The sequence below is a fragment of the Pan troglodytes genome, chromosome 19 (assembly GCF_028858775.2).
Source record: "Pan troglodytes isolate AG18354 chromosome 19, NHGRI_mPanTro3-v2.0_pri, whole genome shotgun sequence".
In the NCBI taxonomy this organism is placed as follows: domain Eukaryota; kingdom Metazoa; phylum Chordata; class Mammalia; order Primates; family Hominidae; genus Pan; species Pan troglodytes.
Window position 1 is genome coordinate 27,451,178 of NC_072417.2, and position 21,862 is coordinate 27,473,039.

Here is a 21,862-nt window from a genome sequence, read left to right on the forward strand (position 1 = left end):
CTCCAGCCTGGGCAATAAGAGCAAAATTCCGTCTCAAAAAAAAAAGAAAAGAAGAAGAAAAAGACAAAACAAAATAAATTCATAAGAAGTATAGTATGTTAGGTAGCGACAAGTGCTACAGAAAAAGTAAAGCACAGGCCATGAACAGACACCGGGGGTTGGGGAATGAGATGCAATTTTAAAAAGGTCAGGAAACACCTACTAAGAAGGTGACATCTGAGCAGAAACCCAGTGAGAAAGTGTATCAGACAATGTCACTGCTCCACTTAGGTCCCCTCCTTTCCCTTTTTGCCGTTTTTGGGCCACCCCTTTCCTACTATAGGGTGCTTTATTCTTAACATCCAAAACCTGCAGTTTTTCTTCAGGGGACTGCCTAGAGACAACACACAGCGCCTCCCCAGCACTGCACTCGCCCAATCCTCCCACCATAATCCCAAAGAAAGGGAAGAAACCAGGCTGGAGTTGCTGGACAAAGCCAGAAAAAGAATGTACTGAAATCCCTTCTGAGGCCTTTGTGTATCGTACATTAATCCTTTACATGTCTCTGATGGATATATACATATGTATATATAATTTTTTTTTTTTTTGAGACGGAGTCTCGCTCTGTCGCCCAGGCTGGAGTGCAGTGGCGCCATCTCCGTTCACTGCAAGCTCCGCCTCCCGGGTTCACGCCATTCTCCTGCCTCAGCCTCCCCAATAGCTGGGACCACAGGCGCCCGCCGCCACGCCCGGCTAATTTTGTTTTTGTATTTTTAGTAGGGACGGGGTTTCACCGTGTTAGCCAGGATGGTCTCGATCTCCTGACCTAGTAATCTGCCCGCCTCGGCCTCCCAAAAGAGCTGGGATTACAGGCGTGAATATTTTTTAACAAGCAATTTCATGTACATTTTCTCAAGCACCACTCAAGCTGCCTGTCCACGGGGCAGACGACCTCTCCTTTGGTCTTTCTCTTGAATATGCTCTTCAATTTCATTAATCTCTATTCATGAGTATAACAATATTGGAAAAATTGGACAGAGTATCACTTGTTCCTCGCTTTGCAGACTAGAGATGCTTCTAGTCCCTGTTGGCACACTCAGGATGGGGGCTACGGGAAGCCCAAGAATTCAGCCTCTCTCTCTAAATGTCAACTGTTTTCGAGTAACCACAGGTCAGGGATCCCATACGTTCATTCTCCCTCCACAGTGGCCCACAATATCCATCGGGTGTTCATGTATCCAAAGAAGAGGCTACTCATTCCATCTGGTAAACCAACATACTCATGATTTAGTGGAAAGAGCCCTGGAGTAGCACAGAGGGCTGCCTCAATACACACTTACTGAGCGTCTAACAATGAATGGGTCAAGCCCTTCGTAGGCACTGGCAATGGGAAGATGACCAATACAGACGGCTGAACCTTGCTTTCAAGGCCTTCATAAAGCACTGGAGATGACAAACACGGTCCGATACAAAGGGTCGGGTTCAGGACTCCAACCATTATTATCAAAGAGCCACGGGAATACAAAGGAAGGATTACTAGGGGGGAAGTTCCAGGAGGGCATCACAAAGAGACCTCTGAGCTGGATCCAGAAGGACAGATGAGTTTAAGCTGAAAGTGGGGACGGTCGTTCCCGCTGGTGGGAACCGAAGGAGCCGAGGTAGCGCTGAGGCGGAGACCAGGTGGCACCCGCGGCGCTGCAAGGACACACAAGCTGTTGCGAGGGGGTCAACTCTCCGGGCCTTGGCTTAGAAACCTGGGACGATTACACCCTAAAAGCGCTTGGAAAAACTGCAGAACTCGTGCTGCTTTTCGCCAAAGCTACTCCCCCGCCGTGAGGGCAGGAAGCCCTGCGAGGCGCCTGCGAGGACGCAAACGCCGCGAAGCAAGTCCTCCACGCCTCCATCCCAGCTTTAGTGAAGTGTAGACTCTGACCCACAGCCGAAAGGAAAGAAAGACCGGAGTCGGGGAGGGCCCCTCCAGGAGCGGGCTCAGCGGGAGTCTGGCCGAACTGCTTGCCGCCACAGTGGTTCCGCGGCCTCGCGCTGAGCGCCATCCGCCGTCTCCCACCGCGGCCCCCACCGCCCCTCCGCAAGGCTCGGCACCTCCCGCCACCTCCTCGGTCGCTGCGGCGGCTCCGGCTCCTCACAGCCGCTAAACCCAGGCCTATTCTGCGTTAGGTCGGGCCTCCTCGGCCCTCTTCGCCGTGACGAATCAGCGCCCGGCTGGGAAAGTATCAAAATTCGAGGAGTTTTGAGGATCCGATGGGTCCTGAAAAAAATCCCTGAGTGTGCTAAATATCACCGCATCTTCACTAGAAGGTTATTTTTTCTAAAGAGGGTCGGGTGGGGCCCGGAAAAAAAAAAATTAAGAAGAGTGTGGAAAGTGCGAGTGCGGAAGCTCCGGACGCGAGGGGCGGGGCGTGCGCGGGACAAAGGGAAGCGAAGCCGGAGCTGCGGGCGCTTTTTCTGCCCGCGGGTGAGTGTTTCCAAGTGGGACGGACCGGGTCGGTGGGTGCAAGTCGTGGTGTCCCCGCTTGGCTAGACCCCGAGTTCCCGGGGGTTGCTGGGGTTCAGGCTTGGCCGTGGGGCCAGAGCCAGGAGCCGATTGAGGCCTCCTTGAGGCCTAGCAGAGCGAGGGTTGGGAGGGAGTCCCATCTGGGGCCCCCTCCTTGGAGGCAAGGCCAGTCCCCCGAAATTGGTCAAAGCACCTGTGAATACCCCGTTTTAGGGGAGTTGCTAGTAAAGTACATTCTCCAAGACAAAGAGAGCGACCTCAGGAAGCCGTGGGCAAGGCAGATCCGTGGTTCATCCCCCCCCCACCCCGGGCAGAAGGTTCCCCCATTGGTTCAGGCAGCGACTTGAGGACTCACGGTGTGGCTTACAGAGACGAGCAGAGCTCTGAAATAGTTTGGCCTGGGTTTGAAACCCAACTTTGGCACTTCCTGGCTGCATATGGCTTCAGACAAGTTGTTTAAACTTTCCGAGACTCCCTTGTTTCATCTGTAAAATGGGGATAGCTGTACATATAAAGTACTTGTGACTGTTAAGCGAAATAGTGTCATAAGCGTACCCCGTATAAAGTATTTCTTGAACAAATATTTATCGGGTATTTATTTTTATGCCAGGCACCAAAGATGGATCCAACGGTGGACAAATGTACAAGCCCACTCTTAAATTTTATATTCTAGCAAAAGAGAGCAATAATTTTAAAGTATTAACAATGAAGTATAACGTACAGGGAGCTTATGTTAGTTGTCAGGGTACCCTGCAGCGAGGCCTGCTGGATGTTGACAGCTCCCTTAACGTGAGCAGAAAGGAAATCTACACCAGAGTCAAAGGCTTCTGGCTGTTCTTTAAGAGGGAAAGACTCAGGTTGGACCATTGAGAAAATGAGCTGTTTCTTTCCACACCAGGACTCATTCCTTATGCTCCAGGGAATTTCCTTAAAATTAATAATAGAAGCGAAAAATCAGATCTATTCCACATAAGTTTGGTTGCAAATACCTCCAATAGTCATAGAAGTTTATTTGCCTTCTTTCCAAAGATGAATTTTTGTCTTTTTGTACCTCACTATTTGTGATGTATGTTGATGTAAAGAACAAGCTCACATGTGCCTGGTTATGTTGTGAGCTGGTAATACTAGGAAAAAACTTCCTAAGAATTGAGCTAGGTCCTGACATGGTCCCTCTTTCCAAGTAGCATACAATCTAGCCATATTGACAAGTTAAAAAAAAGTTATAATAATATAGATCTGTGTAAACTGTATAGGAATACAGATGGGGGAGCAGTTAATTCTGCCCAGGTAATGTATCAAGAAAGTTCCGTTGAGGAGAAAAATTTTGAAATGGGCTGTGAATGATGAATAAAAGTTTTTCAGGTAGACTCTCAAAATTTATTCCCAGCATTTATGAAGCTATTTACCATTATAAGAGAATGCGAAGTTCATTGTCATACCAATTACCTTTTGCACTGCTTCCAGGAATAAAATGCTGCCTGATTTTAATAAAAATTGTTATCCCAAAAGCATGATACAGTTGCTGATCAGGGAGCTGTCAGTATCTGGTAGGCCTTGTTGGGTTGGACCCTGATAATACATCACTTTCTGTTCTCATCCTTGTATCAGTCTGATGAAATGTTTACATGGCGTCAGCAAAATGTTTTCCATACAAGAGGTAGCTTAGTATCACAAGAAAAAACCTGAAAGTACATTTCTACATATCCCCAGTACTTTAGTCATTTAATTCTAATCAACCAAATGACCTAAAAGAACTAGTTAAAATATGCAAAAGGCTTAATTACTAGGAATTAAGGTGAAGTAATTTTACTCAGAAATACCAATTAAATTACCCTATTCATTAGGAAAACATTCTCGTATGCTTGCTGAGTTTTGATTCTCTTTTTTTTTCCTTTTTTTTTTTATTTTAGTGTCTCAGATTCATTCTTAAGGAACTGAGAACTTAATCTTCCAAAATGTCAAGTAAGTTTCAATTTTTATATTTATCAATCTATGTTAATAAGAGACTAATGCCCTAGCAAGTGGGAATTCCAAAATACTCTCATTTTTTTTTCTTCAAAACAGGACCATTGGTAGTTTTGTTGCATAGTATTATATCTCAGTTGTTTACAAGAAGTTATTTATTTTCTTTCAAACAGAAAGACCATCTTATGCCCCACCTCCCACCCCAGCTCCTGCAACAGTAAGTTTTAATTTTCTTGTTAATGTAATAGCCAAGTCTGGCCTTGATACAAAAACCCAGATGTCTTCCAGTGACAGTCACTCAATCATCACAGCAACAGGATGAAATTCAGCTTAAAAGAAAAAAAAAAAGCACTTCCTACTAAATAAAATAATTATTTGCATCTTTCCTTGAACCAACCCCAACATTTAAAGAAACAGTACTGTAAAACTCCAACCTCCTGTGCTCAGTTTGTTTTGTTTTTTTCTTTGTAAATGGGAAATAAGTGAAAATTTTACCATTTCTTTCTTATTAATCTTCACTATTAAGAGTCTTTAAGTTGTTACTGAGTGAATGCTCATTCTGGCTATTTTGTTAAACCTAACCTTCAACTGGTTATGTTTTTCTCTCCTTTCTTGTCTCTCTATAAAATTTTCATATTAAACAATAAAGCTTCTGAAACTACTCATTGTAAGTATTTTCAAGCTGTTCAAGTAAAGATTTCATTATCCGTGGGGCAGATCTTGCTATTGAATCTTATTCCACTCCATAAATTATATTTTATTGGTTTGGAAGTATATATGTTTTAAGTAGTTGTGAACGTGTTTTTTCACCCAGGAAGCTCTGGCCCAGCTTGGTCAGCATGTAAAATAATTTTCCAACCCACAAAACAGATTTAGCAGTAACTGTTCAGGTCTTGCTGAAATGGCTTCCTTGTTGGTTTTTTGGAGGGGGGGGGTTTGTTTGTTTTTAAAAAAACACTGTTAGCATGACCAAATTCTACAAAATTAGTTCTTTAATATTAATCCTTCCTTCCATACCCCCTACCACCTAAATTTCAGGCTAGTCTACTTTTCACTACTAATTAGGTCCTTGTGTAACTTAGTTTTCTCCGCTAAAAAACTACTCATATTTACTAACCCTCAGATACATATTTTAGTTACATTTATCAACAATTTGTTTTTCTTTAGTGAGATACTTTTAAAAAGAGATGCCGTACCATATGTTCTCATTTCAATTTATGTCATATACAGGCTCTAAAGTTAATTCCAGTAGACTATAAAGTCCTATGCTTGGTTTGTTTTCTTTCTTAAATCAAAGAACATTTGTTATGACCATCTCCATGGCATTCTGCTAGTGGCTATACAGGTGGAGCTGAACAATTGAGATTCTGACCTCAAAGAGTTAACCATGTACTTCAGCTTTGGAAATGGTATAATTATAATGTTTTGCTTTCCATTTTTTTTTTTTTTTTAGTTCCCTTATTTTTATAACATTATTGCCTCATAATGTTGAACAGTGATTCTTATTATTTATGCTACCTTTGAAGGTGTCATTTTGACAAAAATACTGCCTCTGACAATGCATCATCTTGAGGACAAACTTGATTTTTTGAGATTAAAATATTTCAAAAACCAAGTGTCCCCTTATAATTTATTATGCATAAAAAGGAATTTTTTTTGCCTTTCTTTAGTTATATTTTTGTGTCATTATAGTTTCACATTAACACACAAAATATAGAAGACTAGGGATTAAAACATCCAACAGAATGGATACTAAATGAATTATTCTCCTTCCTTTTTTCTTTCCATTACTTCTACCACCACCACCATCACCACCACTACCAACACTATCACCACTATCACCTCTGCCACCCAAATGTACCGCTGCAAGTAATATACACTTCTTTCATGCCTTTGATACTTCAACTGTGTTTTGCCTACTTAAATATGCTTTATTTGCGTCTTTTCTAACTGTATAGACTAGAAATTGATCAGCGGTTCTCTTTTCTCCTAAAGAGTATCAAATGTAATATCTGCTTAAATGTCTTTCTTTTGGGTACTAAGGATATGTGCAGCGGCATGTTTTAGGAAATTGTGTTTATTTTGTAACAGCTACAGCTTAGTTGGAATGTGTTAAGTGTATTTTACATTATACAATTAAGGACCAATATTGTTAATTGCATGTAAAAATGAAATTGTCACATATTTTGATTGAATTATACAAGGTAAAATACCCTAATTTTGGTCTGTCTCTACTATATTCTTTCTATGCATTATGCCTTGGTTCTCATGAACATTGAGTGTCATTGTATTAGCCCCAAGGCTACTGCTATATAAGAGCCCATTTGTGATTACATCAACACATAATTCACAAAAACCAAGGGTTCTGTTGCTGAAATGAGCAGTTGTATTTTGAAAGGGTGAGAGCTATCAGGAAACTAGATGAAAAAAGAAGTCTATAAACTAGAAAAGTAGTTCACATTGAGACAAAATGCAGAAATGTTTTCATGATTGACCAGTGGAAGATGGATCAAAGAAGAGATGGAAGAGAAATCCTATAAAAGAATGACTGGGTTAAAAAGATCAGATAGTACCCCAGAATGAAATGAGATAGTACCCCAGAATGAATGAAATCCATGCATTTCTTACAAGTCTTTGTTTTAAATCATGTATGTGACATCCATCAAATCCAACATATGTTCTTTTCAATTGACAAATCCTGGCTTCCCGATTTGAGTCTCTACTCATTTCTCACATTATATAAAATGATTTAAAACTGTCGTTGAAATCAGATCCATTTCTTGTTTTTGTTTTTAGTAGATAAATACATTGGTGGCATCCACATGTCAAATAAATTGTGTTTTGTTTTGCATGTAGTGTTTTCAGAGTTCTAGTTTATCACACTTCAAGCCTTCCTATCTCAGTCTTCATATATTGCTAAGTTGTTTTATCCTATTGTTGACCATAAAGTAATCCTGAATGTTTTAAACACTTCAGTGTGTTGCTTACCTCAAAAAACAAAACACACATTCACAGTCACACAAACACCCCCAGCCCCTGCAAAAAAGAAAGAGAAAAACAACCAAAAGACACTGCAGACAGGTTTCTCAATGAAAGAAAAATATTTAATTTCCTCAGTGGAAAAAAAGAACAATTACAACACATCATTGCTTGTTTAAATTCAGGTTGCTTTTGCATGCCATATGCAGATCATTTTTCATTTCTGTGTTTTCCTCGTTTGAGCTCATTTCTCATTCGTGTTTTTGTCTCATTTGTTTCCATCAGCAAATGCCCAGCACACCAGGGTTTGTGGGATACAATCCATACAGTCATCTCGCCTACAACAACTACAGGCTGGGAGGGAACCCGGGCACCAACAGCCGGGTCACGGTAGGAGAATCAACTATTACAGCATCCGGCAAACAACTGGAATTGACCAGAAATGCCTTCAGAATTAGGTCTTTTTGAATCATAAGCACAGCCATTTAAAAAAATTTTTTTAACCTAGCTTTTTGACTATTTTCAACATTCGTTGTAGCATCTCACACTGAAAAAATAAATAGTGAGATCTGGAATGTATATAGAAGAAAAGAAAAATCCATTCTGTTTGGTGGTTGGTAGGGTTAAAGCCTTGAGCACTTGATGCTTATACTGTATGTAAACAAACAGAATTTCTTAAGGTAAAAATATCCTTTTTGACATAAAGAGTATTTTTCATTTTTATAAGGTGATTGGCATTAGTCTCAAGGATTGAGTTTCTAGTAGAGGCTGGGCTTTCAGACCTGGCTTTTTCAGGGCTGGAAAGCTTTTGGCTGGTACACCAGTTTGAATCGCTACCCATAGTTATTTGTCTTTTGGATTTAATAGTTGACCTTCTAACTAAGACTCATTTCTCTACAGTGAAAAAGAGAAAAACGTTTTAATGTCACCTCAAAGAAATGCAGAGTGAAGGTTGAATGAAATTAATTTGAAGTATCAGACTAGATAGGTACAACGAGAAGTGCATTTCTAATCCTTAGTATAAGAGATAGGATTTCTGAAACTTAGCATGTTTCATCTAAGTGATCAGCCTAAGATATCAAAATTGGATGATACACTTCAAAGCTTTTAGTTTAGAATCATCTTAAATTTCATTCAAAAAAGTTTAAGCACCAAAAAATGCCAATAATTATAAAAATGACTTACTAAAGATAAAAAATCCAAAAGTCAAATACTACATTGGAATGTAGTGTTGGTGAGAATTTATACAACCCAGAATGGCTGTAAAGTTTTTAATACCTGGTTTTTGTTTGCTGTATTCATAAATAACAAGTGCCTTCTATTAATGTAACTTCAAAAAAGCCCTCTCACCCTGTAGTCAAGCTGGAACTGAAAGCTTGTAGCTATCAAATGAATGTCTATCTTGATAAGCATATTGCTTAGCTTGATAGGTTTTGTTCGTCTAAATTTTTCATTGTTTCTGCATAATTTGTACTTCATAAGCATATCAAGTTTTATGTGCCATGCATATTTCATGGTATCTGAAAAAGAATTCTGACAAAGTGTGTGTATGTATGCATTTCACAATGCATACAATTTTTATGTGCATCAATACATGTTTTTCCCTGGCCTAAACATGTTGTTTCACAAGTGTAATGGATGGCAAGGTTTTCAAATGATAAAGAACATTTCAATTTAAACAATGAACAGAATCAATCATGGATCTTAATGTTAATGCAGCAATTTTTTCACGGGCAGTAAACAAGAATGATTGCATTTAATAGCTCTATACAGTCACCTCTTGATTATCTATGTTAATGGAATAGAAATGATAACTATAATATTACAGTAATTTGTCTTTTGGTTTTGTGTAAGCATTTTGCTCTTAACTTGGATGTAGCTGTGGGGGATTCTCTGTTAAAAAAGTGAGATTGTTCGATGGAGACTAGGAAGAGAAAGTGCACTCCCTATCTGAAGTCACTCATCTGTTTCTTCCCATTCCTTCTTGGCGAATGTTAAGAACTGAACATTTGGCGTGGACACTAGCTACATAGTAGATTAATTATAGAGAGTTGTTGGGCATGGAAAATTTGGTGTTTTGGTCCTTTGTGGAGATTTACTTTGTATTATTGTCCTCTTAACACCAAATTGAAGTATAATCAAACTGCTATATGAAGAAGGGCCTAGAAAATGTGGAGGTTTTACACTACTTGCCCTGCTTTCTATATCTAGTTTAAGCTGTTAGGACTCAATGGCTCTGATTTTGACCATAATAAAAGCATTTTGATTTTACTATGACCCTAGTTATGCATTACTTTTGGGGGTGAGGGGAAGCTCCTGTATGGTATTGTTGTGCGCAGATTGCATTAGTGGTTTTCAAGGAATGAATCTGTGAAACCCTGTCCAGTAGCTTGTGGTAGGCTGTAGAGAACATTGGGTTTCCCCGATGACTCCAGTATAGTTGGGTAGTTCTCAGACAATAAATACTTTGTATAGCATGTCGAGACCTTTTGGAGTGCTTATGATAGCTACAAGATGGAATTCACTCCTAGTCAGTTCTTCATTCAGATGATGATTAGCATTCTCTTAAGTACAGGTGTGAAAACACATTGAGACAAAAATGTCTTTAAAAACAGCCTATTTCTGTACATTAATAGAAATTCTGCCCCAGAAGAAAGCTCTTAAATAAGTTCTTGCTAGAGAAACAGCTGAGAATTGCAAAAGAAACAACAACAAAAAACTGAGTAACCAAGATAAATTTCACAAAACCATGAACTTTATTCATAGGAGATTTCCTAGGACCTTGCTCTTCTGTAAGCACAGTTCTACCCGCCTCCCCATTGGAAATTGAAAGCAGAAAATTGGAAAGAGAGTTGCTGCTAGAGGTGGGTTTCCTGATAGTAGCAAGGAAAGAAACAGTTCAGAAATGGAAACACATTCTCCAAAAGCATAGCCCCTAGGCCGTTGAAAGAGTCAACAACAGATTTTGACATCTGACAGAGGGTTACAGCACAGCAAAACAGTGGTTGTTTCTAATTGAATCTTATCCAGAAAGGGTCTAAAGTATGTTCAACTTTTTTTAAAGAAATGTTTAAGACATTGTAGAAAGATGTCTGCCTGAGACATTAAATAAATTGGAGGTGTGTAATGATATAAATCTTTACTATCCTGAAAACCATCTGGAATTTAACTTTATTATTGTTTTGGGGTGTTTTTTTAGTTTGGGTTTTTGTTGTTGTTGTTGTAAGTTGACTGGTCTCAATATATAGATGATTTGTGTACCTTTCTTTGGGAGAAAGGAGGGGAAATAGCAATTCCATTAATATAAAATGTGATTCTTTGAAAAATATCAAAGAGCAAATACTACTGTGTTTTTAAAGTGTTTTAATTCATATTAAAGCTCGGAAGCATAGGCATTTTAGAATTCTTTACCTCTTTAATTTCAAAGAATTTTGACAGTGGTCTTACCACCTCAGTTATGGGCACAATTCCAACTTTATTTGTAATCCATTTCATGGAATTCTGAAGGTTTGTGTTGGATATGAGTTGGAAATACTTTCTAGTAACTTTATGTGTGAAGAAGCAGACTTGTGTGTGTCTGTTCCTCTGAATCCATAAGGTTAGTCTTATAGGAATTCCCTTTCCCCTTGAAAGAACTACAGACCCTGATACAGGTTTCCCTTTATTGGCTGCCCATCCCACCACTTTTGACAGTTTCCATGCCCCTGGCCATCTCACTCTCTTACCCACTGCTGGCCAAAAACAGTGTCTGTCTACCTGGGCACTAGCATGAGGTGTGACAAGAATGCATGGGAGGAATGGAAAGAGAGGAAATACTGCTTCCAAGGCGAAATGCTTTGAAGAAGTAGAGTTATAGGGATGGAGAGAGAGCCTTGTAGGAAGAGGAAACATTTCTTGATCATAGTGGAAAAGGACACAAACATGCTAATCCCTGAGCCCTCAAATGAAAAATAAGGTTATGATTGGGGTCCCAGCCCAGAGTGGAGGAGTATCTCTGGGATTTTATCATAGCAACAACAGAAGGGGAAGCGAACAAAATGTTACTTTAGTTTTCTTATAAGGATTTGCCAATCCTGTCTTTCGATAATTAGAATAAAGCCAACACTTCATTTCTCCAGCCTAGCAGGGAGAGTCAATATCAGAGATCCCCTGAAAATTTGCCAATTGTCTGAAATAGCAATGATTTTTCTTATTCTGGGTCTTTAATCAAATGCAGTCATGTGTATATTAACAGGAGACTAAAAAGTTCAGAAATAGATACTTTTAGATGGGTGTTATCTGGGTGGTCTACCAGAGGCTGTCTGGAATCTCACCTAGACTTTAAACCATAGGAAAAACTGATCACTTTATCTTTCTCTTTCCTTCTTTTTTTATTTTTTCTCTCACCTATTTTTGCTTTACCTTTTTAAAAAATATTTTTCAGTCTTCCCTCCGCCTCCTTTTCTTCTGTCTCTCTTTTCCTGTACATCACATCTTTCCTTTTCCTCTGTCTTTCCCATAAAACTGAACATTTTTAATGGAATGGAGCTTCTTGATATAAGACCTCAAAAATAACGTAATCAGGCCCCATATCTGCCACTTCTCTGTTCCTGATAAACTTGTTTGCTTTTACACTGTGATTAGGACTCAGGACAAAACAATGTGTGACTTTTAATTCACACTTCTCATTCCCCTTTACAAGAAAACCACTAGGTAACAGACAGAACCTTAAGAGAAATAAAATCTCTAGCCTGGCAAAGGAGGTAAGGTGGTTTGTTATTTCACTAATTGTTTTTGTTTTTGAACCTGGGAAGTTGTTTTTGTGGTGGTGTTGGGAGTACATTCCTAGTGCTAATAGGTTAAGGCCCCTGTAGACAGTGTGAGAATGGTAAGTGTTAAGGGTTCAGATCCTGCTGCAGATAATCAAGTGTTGACTGTATGTATAATGGTAATTGAGCAGAATAAGAGGGTACCAGGTAATGTCCTGAATGTGAGACGGTTGATATATAACCATATATTTTCAATGTATGGGTTACTGTGTAATATTTTATTTGTTCTTGCAGCCAGGTTGTCAAAGCATTGGCAATAAACTGCTAAGTAAAACATTTAAAAATTATGTGCTTAAAGTCATTTTCTTTTGAACATTTCTGAATTTGCAGTGATAGCTATTTTCAGTGGAGAAAATATTTGGACGAATAGAAGAAAGGCGCATTAGAATTTTTTAAGGGACTCTCTTTTCAGTTTGCCAGTGAACTCCTTACAGTTGAATAATGAATGTATTTAACTCTTTCGTAGGCATCCTCTGGTATCACGATTCCAAAACCCCCAAAGCCACCAGATAAGCCGCTGATGCCCTACATGAGGTACAGCAGAAAGGTAGGTGCTTAGGACCTGGTAAGGAGTGAGGACACTGTCTTTGCTTCTTCTTTGCTTAACATCCAACTTTAGATCGGCTTAGCCAGCTTTTCTGTGCATATTCAGAGGAAAGGTCCAAAAAAATACGGTTTTTAAAGCAATTAGTTCTGATTTCAAAATTCCAGAACTAAAATCCAACAAGAGGAGCGTGATTAAATAAACTGTTAAAATCCTTAAGATAGAATGTTCTATAGCCATTAAAGTCTTTCTTTTGGAGAATATTTAATGACGTGAGGAAAATGTTAAGTGAAGGAGGACTGCAAGACTACATGAATTAATATCTCATTTTTATAAAAATAATAGCAACCACATGTTAGTTTGAAGGGGGAAAACACAGAAGACAATAATTATCTCTAAGCAGTAAGCTTATGGTAGTTTTTATTTTCTTTTCCTCAAGTTTTCCTTTTTTTTTTTTTTTTTTTTTTTTTTTGGTGATGAGCCTACATTACTCTTAAAATAAAAAAATGTAGCCAATATCTTTATTAAAAGGCAGAGCATTATAACCACTATCCAGAAATGTTAAACCTTTTGATCTTGACTATTATATTTGTATTTGATAATATGATGTACTGTGTTATGCAAATTAAGCACTTTTCTTCTAAATTCACATGAACTTTTAGAGACGTAGACTATGTTATTGAAGTAACTCATCTTAAGTGTCTGTAGTGATTGGAGATATTCTTGCTTATCAAATTGAAGTATTTATAAGTGAGTGACGTGATGTCTGAGATCTATCTTAAAGTAATCCAGTAGGGCAAAGATAACTTGAGATTGGCCAGTTCTTGATAATTTTTGAAGTAGGCTGATGAGTACCTAGAAATTTGATACTGTTTTCTCTGCTTTTTATGTCGAAAAGTTTCCACATTAAAAACTGTTTTTAAAGGTCTATACGTTTAGACATCAGTATTAACATTTCATCTGTTTTCTTTTTAAGGTCTGGGACCAAGTAAAGGCTTCCAACCCTGACCTAAAGTTGTGGGAGATTGGCAAGATTATTGGTGGCATGTGGCGAGATCTCACTGATGAAGAAAAACAAGAATATTTAAACGAATACGAAGCAGAAAAGGTAGGGTAGGGGCTCACAGTGGGATAGATAATGTGTAAAGTACATAAAACATTGGCTTACTATTTATAAAAGTAACATAAGATTTGGTCAGAACACTGATGCAGTACTGAGGCTCTGTCTACCTGAGTCAAGTCAGTTTCTCAAGGCCTCAGATTTCTTGCCTGTAAAAAGGAGATAATTATCCCAACACCCTGTTTACATCGTATCTTTTGATATTCAAGTGAGATAACGTAGGTCTGCATTATAACCTGCAGAATGTTAATTATAAAACCAAAAAACATTTGAATTTCAGATAGAGTACAATGAATCTATGAAGGCCTATCATAATTCCCCCGCGTACCTTGCTTACATAAATGCAAAAAGTCGTGCAGAAGCTGCTTTAGAGGAAGAAAGTCGACAGAGACAATCTCGCATGGAGAAAGGAGAACCGTACATGAGCATTCAGCCTGCTGAAGATCCAGATGGTAAAAGAAAAAAAGTGGGGTTTTGTTTATGCTTTCTCTGTGAGTTAAGATATGAGAAATCTCTTAAGTATAAGTTTTTATTTCTTATCCTAAATGGAAAAGAAAGCATAATTTAAGTATCATCTTAGTATTTTGGTTATATTGAGTAAGATTTGTATGTGAATTTCCCACAAGAAAAAGAAATATCCTTTTCAGTGCAGAAAATAGCAAAAATTATTTATTGTTTATCAAAATCTTTGTACTCAAAATGCACGAAAGGTTTTTAAATCACAATCAGGATTTTGCCTCATCTGCTTTTAAAAAGCTAAATGCATTCTAATTATATCTTGTTTTCTTATTGGTTCACTAAATTCGCTGAATTAAAGGCTCTTAAGGGAGAAGCTAATGAGTATGTGGAAACATGAAGTTTCCTTTCCATTTAATTCAGAAATCCAATAAGAATGTATAAATATAGCTCATGCTACTATTTGTATGGGTGTACATGAGGGTATACCCATACAAATTTTATACATGCACACGAATGGCAGAGCTTCCTAATTGCCATTCTGTATGAGTAGTTAGCAGGTGTGCTGATTGTTCTGGTCTTGTGCAGCCAGGCAGGGTCTGAAGCTGCAAGGAGACCCAGAGATAGCCACCTGCAGTGTGAACACACTCAACCACATATCTAGTGTGCTGTGTAAACATTAATAGTTTCTCTGTATACTGCTATGATGTGCAAAAGGTTAGAAGCTCTAGCTGCAAGCGACAAGAACATCAGGAAAATGATTTAAGATCCCATCTTAAAGTAGCAGTAACAAAGAGGAAGGCTATAAGAACTTTAAAGACAATATCAATGAGGGAGGAAGCAATAATAGTACCTGAAGACAAGAATAAGTTGATAAAAGTGGGGAAAAACAGATGTCATTTTTAAAAATAATGTACTGGAATATTGTCAAATGTTCTCATAAATACAGACAGTGGAATGTAATACTATAGAGAATAGAATATGGAATAGAAACAGTATGGAATGTTAAGCAGAATCAGCAGTGCTAAAGACACACTAGCATCCTCACACTTTAATTACTCAAATGGGGTGATTAATGCAAGAGAAACATACAGAACTAAAAAACAGAAGACGATCCAGTCTACAGATATTGGGAGGATGGAGGTCAGTACAAGAGGAAACAAAGGCTAGCAACGTAAGTAGAAAATAACTAAAGCTTTCATTAACACCATGAACACTGAGAAGGACTGAAGAGATTGACTCAGAAACAGTCTGAAACTTGGGCCTATTATGTTTTTAACTTTAAGATTGGGTCTTAAAGTTGCTAGTAAGTTCAGGTAGCAATTAAGATGCCAGTATGAGAATGTCTTTAGCATACCAGTACGAAAATGATTAGAAAGAGGAATACTTGGGAGGTGGAAATGTATGTCAAATGTACGTAAGAGAAAGGTGGCATCTGCATGAAGTACAACAGCTACTGACTTCTTTAACAGAGGACTATCAAAAGATAGACATGGTCAGGCACCATGGCTCACGCCTGTAATCCCAATACTTTGGGAAACTGAAGCAGGAGGATCGTTTGTGGCCAAGAGTTTGAGACCAGCCTGGGCAACACAGCAAGACCTTATCTCTACAGGATACTTAAAAATTAGCTGGGCATGGCGGCTTGTGCCTGTAGTCCCAGCTACTCCGACTGAGGCTGAGGTAGGAGGATCAGTTGAGCCCAGGAGTTCAAGGCTGCAGTGAGCTATGATCATGCCACTGTCCTCCATCCTGGATGACAGGGCAATAACCAGTCTCAAAAAAAAAAAAAAAAAAAGAGGGCATGTGCAATTATCCACACAAGACAATGAAGGCTTTTATTCAGTGAGAGCCTCTTCATCATAGGATAAATAGCTGTTCAATTAGATCATAACCAGAGAAGCCATTCCCCCCAAAAAAGGAAGCAGACGACTAACATGCAAAGAAGAACAAGCCCAAATTGCTTAGACCTTATGTCCCCATCTGTGGTCAACACTGGGGCCATATAAATGAAAGAAGAAAACAAAAGCTAACAACAAAAACAGATAACTTAGACAGATGTAGCACAGATGTACCATATATAACCCTAAAGGTGAAAAACTCGTAAAAAGTAGAAAGGTTACAGAGTTTTAAAAAAACTGTATCTTACCCAATAGTTTTAATTTCAGAAGTTTATTTCCTAAAGAAATTACTCAAAAGGAAACAAAAGTAATTTTTTTAACTTTTTACAAAAACAACAGTTTTTAGCTGTAGTATTTATAATAATGAGAATTTTAGGAACTACTTAAGTGCCAGACAATAAGGGAGGTGCTAAACTGACATAGCAGCACAACATAGGCCTCTGTAACAGGGTTTCCTCTGTAACAAGGTTTTCTTAAGTGTGGTTCCTCCCTGTCTGGTGGGTCACTGAGGTGATTAAGTGGTTCAGAGAGGAGCATTTGTTTTAATATGTATTACTAAAGAGAAAGCTCTTTTTTTTTTTAAGTGAGTTAGTTTAAAGAAAAATATTAAGTAAACGATAGTACAGGCTGTTAGTAGATATATGAAAAACTATGAAGGTGATAGAGCAAAGACTGAGATTAAGGAAACACTAGATAGCTATTAAAAATAAGCCTGTAGTGTGTGTGCAGTGGCTCACACCTGTAATCCCAGCGCTTTGGGAGGCCAGGATGGGCAGATCACATGGGGTCAGGAGTTCAAGACCACCCTGGCCAACATGGTGAAATCCCGTCTCTACTAAAAATACAAAAATTGGCTGGGCGTGGTGTCATGCGCCTGTAATTCCTGCTACTTGGGAGGCCGAGGCACAAGAATCACTTGAACCTGGCAGGTGGAGGTTGCAGTGAGCTGAGACTGGGCCACTGTACTCCAGCCTGGGTAACAAGAGGGAGATTCTGTCTCAAAACGAAACAGAAGCATATAAACCAGACCCATACTGTATGATCTTGGGTCATACCATTACACACTGACAACAGCTGGCTAAGTGTAAACTGACAAAAATTAAATTTGGAATCAGACATTTATTTTTCTTCTATAAAATTACTTGAGGGCTTGGGAAACTGAATATTGTTAGAGGTGATGTATTCTCTGCTGTCATAATTTTACAAATGGGCATTTTCATTCATTTTTAAAGTGCTACAGTGACAAAGTCACTGCCCAGTTCATATGTTGTTCATTAGTTGTTAAATGCCTTAAGTTACTACCAAGAGAGTGAAACATTGGGCAGAATTTCAATTACCGCCATCACATACAGCCTTCACATTGATTCCGAAGCCAGAAGAGACATGTTGTATCTCGTTTATGTTTTAGCCAAATCCTTCTCAGACACAACATTATCACTTAAAGACTGTGAGATAAATTACTACCTTGGCCAATGAACACATTACGTCCTCTGTATGGTTTTTATCAAGTAACTGCCCCAGTGCTCCCATGACGCTGGGCAGGTCCACTTGTTAGGCCAGTGAGGGCCATAGTTCCTTGGTAATTAAATGTTAACATTGTTACACTCCTTTTTATGGTTACTGGTGACCTAATTTCCAGAACAATTTGTTCACTCCAGATTATGATGATGGCTTTTCAATGAAGCATACAGCCACCGCCCGTTTCCAGAGAAACCACCGCCTCATCAGTGAAATTCTTAGTGAGAGTGTGGTGCCAGACGTTCGGTCAGTTGTCACAACAGCTAGAATGCAGGTCCTCAAACGGCAGGTCCAGTCCTTAATGGTTCATCAGGTAAAGTCATAAAACATTCATTTCAATAAGATGGGCCTATACCACAAATCCCAGGTGATATGATTCCTACACCATGCCTAAATCTACCTGTTAAATATGTCAATCTAACCTGTTCCTGGTTTGGAGAAGAGGTTTAAGGAAGTGGACCTTTCCCAGATGTTCAATAAGTTTGTCATTAAAAACTATAATATAGAACCTTGTAATGGAAAGTATATTCGTTAAGAAATACATGTGAACTCAAGAATTTTGAGGCATCCTATCAATCTTCACTGCTATACTAAATATTTTTTCCCAAGGAATTGCTCAGGCCTGAAACAGTATTCTTTAACATTTACCTATTGATCATAATCATTTCTTTGTGCTGCATTTTGTATATCTTAGCTAGACTCATGTAATAAATGATCTAAAGTTCCAAACATTATTTGGTACACTGTTTGAAAGTATGGACCATTAAAAAATGAGACACAATTATGAAGCCTGATCCTGTCTTGCAGCGAAAACTAGAAGCTGAACTTCTTCAAATAGAGGAACGACACCAGGAGAAGAAGAGGAAATTCCTGGAAAGCACAGATTCATTTAACAATGAACTTAAAAGGGTATCTGTTTAATATGTTAACTATACTTTTATCACTATACCTGTTACTTTATTTTTCCTCATTCTTTTTTCCAAAATAGTGTTTTTATTGAATGTTGTTCACTTTGAAACAGGGCTAACTTTATTATAAACCTGTAAGATCTTTTTTTTATAAGATTGGCAAAATTGCAATAAATTTGAAATACCATGGAGTATACACATATCTACTAGGCCTATAAATGCTAGAGCCCTCTGATATGTTAAACTCCCATACAGTCATTAATTACTTTCATTTTATTGTGATTTATTCATCAAATGTCGTCATTAAATGTAATTTATAATTTGCACTTTGCATTCAGACAAGGAAATCTAGTTGGTAGCCCAAAACGTAAAACGGAAGCCTTATGTATACCCCAGAACTTTCACTATTTTGCCTCACCAGCTGCTCTGGAATATCCTATATTATACAACTGCTAGAGCTGCTTTCTTTTCTTGTAGACCCAAGAGTTTCAGAGAAGACCTAGAACCACATTTTTTTTGCACACACACACACATACAGGTGTATAGATATATATATATCGTTTATAGGCAAGAAAACCAACTTTTGAAAGAATATATCTGGCTCAAAAATTATAAGGAAAAAACATTACGGAGTTCTGTTTTTTTCTGATTAGTTGTGCGGTCTGAAAGTAGAAGTGGATATGGAGAAAATTGCAGCTGAGATTGCACAGGCAGAGGAACAGGCCCGCAAAAGGCAGGAGGAAAGGGAGAAGGAGGCCGCAGAGCAGGCTGAGCGCAGTCAGAGCAGCATCGTTCCTGAGGAAGAACAAGCAGCCAACAAAGGCGAGGAGAAGAAAGACGACGAGAACATTCCGATGGAGACAGGTAACCCACTAGCAACAAACGCAGAGGCAGTGCCAAGACTTTGTACGGCTGTCTTTAATTTAGGTTTTTCTTTCTAAGTGCAAGTATTCTGGTACCTGCCCCTGAGGGTGATTCCCAGTACTAAATTTGACATGATATTGACATTCAATATTTTAACCTTTAAATGCTTACATTATTTATCAAGATGTGGTTATTACCGTTAAGATTAATTGTCTTTGGTGTCCTAGGACAGCATTCTGCAAAGTAATACCTGTAAGCCAATCCTGCCCACCACTTGTTTTTGTAAATAAAACTGGAACACAGCCACACTTCTTTGTTTACATACTGTCTGTGGCTGCTTTGGGGATAAAACAGTATAGTTGAGTAGTTGCAACAACAACTGCCTGGCCTGCGAAGTCTAAAATATTTTCTATCTGGCTCTTTACAGAAAAAAATTGCCAGCTCTGTCCTAGAAAAACCCCTTACTTCTAGGTATACTGATTTTCCTGATTAAAAGCATCCCTCAAGGTAAAAAAAAAAAAAAAAAATAACTTGTATAAATAAAACTTACATAAAGTACTGATTACATTGATCGTCACTTGTAATTTTGAGATCACCTTACCTCATAGCACTGTTTTAACACTGCCTAGTACAACTGTGTAAACAGGACTAAGCTAAAAGTAGTTACGGAAAACAAAACCAAAGGCTTCCTGGAGCATCGTTGCAAGAAGTGGGAGGGACAGTAGTCATACTTGGTACTCAGATGACAACCTCCGAGTGTCATACTTTGTACTCAAATGACAACCATCTGGAAAACATGTAATGGAATATAGATATCTTTACCAGGTATTTCTGCAAAATTTAATCCAGCAGATTAACATTTGAAATAGTCATATTTTAAGTTTCAGTATCTGAGTCTCTTTCTGTTTTGCATGAATGTGTTTTTTATTGTAATGAATTTGGAGCATGAGCACATTTTTGTGGTTAAAACGAGCCTGAAAATTAAAATAACTGATTTTTGCTAATTTTGCAACTAGACGAACACTCAGTCCTTTGCCTCTGTTTTGGCATCTATGAATGGGGCATGTCTTATGCTTAAGGTTTGTAGGTCTTTACTCAGATTCTGTCCTAGTTCAAGGAAAAAACCTGAAGAAAATCGTTTGAGACTATTAGAGCTAAAACCTCATGCTTTTAATTTCTTACAGGAAACAGCCCAGCATGACTTTAAACAAAGTGTCTAAAAGACCAACCTTATATTATTTCTACAACTGCTTTCTCCTCGTTTAATCCATAGCACTACAGACTAACTCTGATTCACTGTCCAACAGAAATAAAATGCAAGTCACATGAAATTTTATATTTTCTACTAGTGACATATTTTTAAAAGTTAAGCAAAACAAGTGTTTTAACAATATGTTTTATTTAATTCAACATATCCTAAATAAAATTATTTCAACACAGAAGGAACATTTTTAAAATCAGCTTTCCTTTTTTTAAACAGTCTTTATACACATCTCAATTCAGAAGCTAAATTTTCATCGGAAGTATTTGATCTGCATTTATTTAATAAATTTCATTCATTTACAGCTAAAAAGTAGATTTTCATACCCAAATTGTTCCAACATTCTTAAAAGTTCTTTAGTCACACGGGTTCATTTCAAGGGTTTAATAACCACATGTGGCTAGTGGCTTCTATATTGGACAGCACAGCTGTATACTATCAGTATAACTAGAGTAAAATTTCATCTTGGAACTGACAGTGACAAATGTGTGATTACAGAGGAGACACACCTTGAAGAAACAACAGAGAGCCAACAGAATGGTGAAGAAGGCACGTCTACTCCTGAGGACAAGGAGAGTGGGCAGGAGGGGGTCGACAGTATGGCAGAGGAAGGAACCAGTGATAGTAACACTGGCTCGGAGAGCAACAGTGCAACAGTGGAGGAGCCACCAACAGATCCCATACCAGAAGATGAGAAAAAAGAATAAGTGTTGCCTTGTTTTGTGTGTTCTAAATACTTTTTTAAATGAAAAAATGTTTTTTGGTTTTAATGGTGTTACGTGGTTTGTGTATTAATTTTTTTTCTTGTCCATATCACACCACCAAAGGCTTTTGGACCATTTAGCATCATGAGCCTAATGGCTCAGTCAGTCACCTTTCTTAAGTGTTGTGAAGATGGCTCTTTTCTTTGGATCTTGTTTCTAGCCCTCAACTGCTGAAAGCCTCAGAATTTAGATTAATTGAGAAAACACCCACCTCTTTTAGAGAATTATCCTTTGATGCTGCAGAATCTACTCTTACAATGCCTTCCTACAGCTCACTGGG

At 38.3% G+C, this 21,862-nt stretch overlaps 1 protein-coding gene across 5 annotated transcripts; it reads left to right on the top strand.

Annotated features, from left to right (window-relative positions):
• Positions 1-1,343: 1,343 nt before the first annotated feature.
• SMARCE1 (SWI/SNF related, matrix associated, actin dependent regulator of chromatin, subfamily e, member 1) lies at positions 1,344-21,588 on the top strand. 5 transcript variants are annotated; one of them, XM_009432223.5, is made up of 12 exons: positions 1,380-2,455; positions 4,405-4,456; positions 4,633-4,676; positions 7,724-7,828; positions 12,713-12,793; positions 13,767-13,898; positions 14,191-14,362; positions 17,926-18,098; positions 18,593-18,694; positions 19,347-19,557; positions 19,985-20,064; positions 21,317-21,588. In XM_009432223.5, exons 2-11 carry the CDS (start codon positions 4,450-4,452, stop codon positions 20,026-20,028), a joined length of 1,071 nt encoding a protein of 356 aa, XP_009430498.1. In that variant the 5' UTR covers positions 1,380-2,455; positions 4,405-4,449; the 3' UTR covers positions 20,029-20,064; positions 21,317-21,588. The 5 variants fall into 5 exon arrangements, with proteins under 5 accessions (XP_511478.2, XP_009430498.1, XP_009430497.1 ...); XM_511478.9 differs by lacking the exon at positions 19,985-20,064 and having other exon boundaries at positions 1,344-2,455; XM_009432222.5 differs by lacking the exons at positions 4,633-4,676; positions 19,985-20,064 and having other exon boundaries at positions 1,651-2,455.
• Positions 21,589-21,862: the final 274 nt, after the last annotated feature.

What these genes read in the sequence shown, in the direction of transcription:
- SMARCE1 (XM_511478.9), top strand. An exon ending in GCACCAACAGCCGGGTCACG is followed by an intron (nt 7,829 to 12,712) that starts GTAGGAGAATCA and finishes ACTCTTTCGTAG; the next exon opens with GCATCCTCTGGTATCACGAT. An exon ending in GCCTGCTGAAGATCCAGATG is followed by an intron (nt 14,363 to 17,925) that starts GTAAAAGAAAAA and finishes TGTTCACTCCAG; the next exon opens with ATTATGATGATGGCTTTTCA.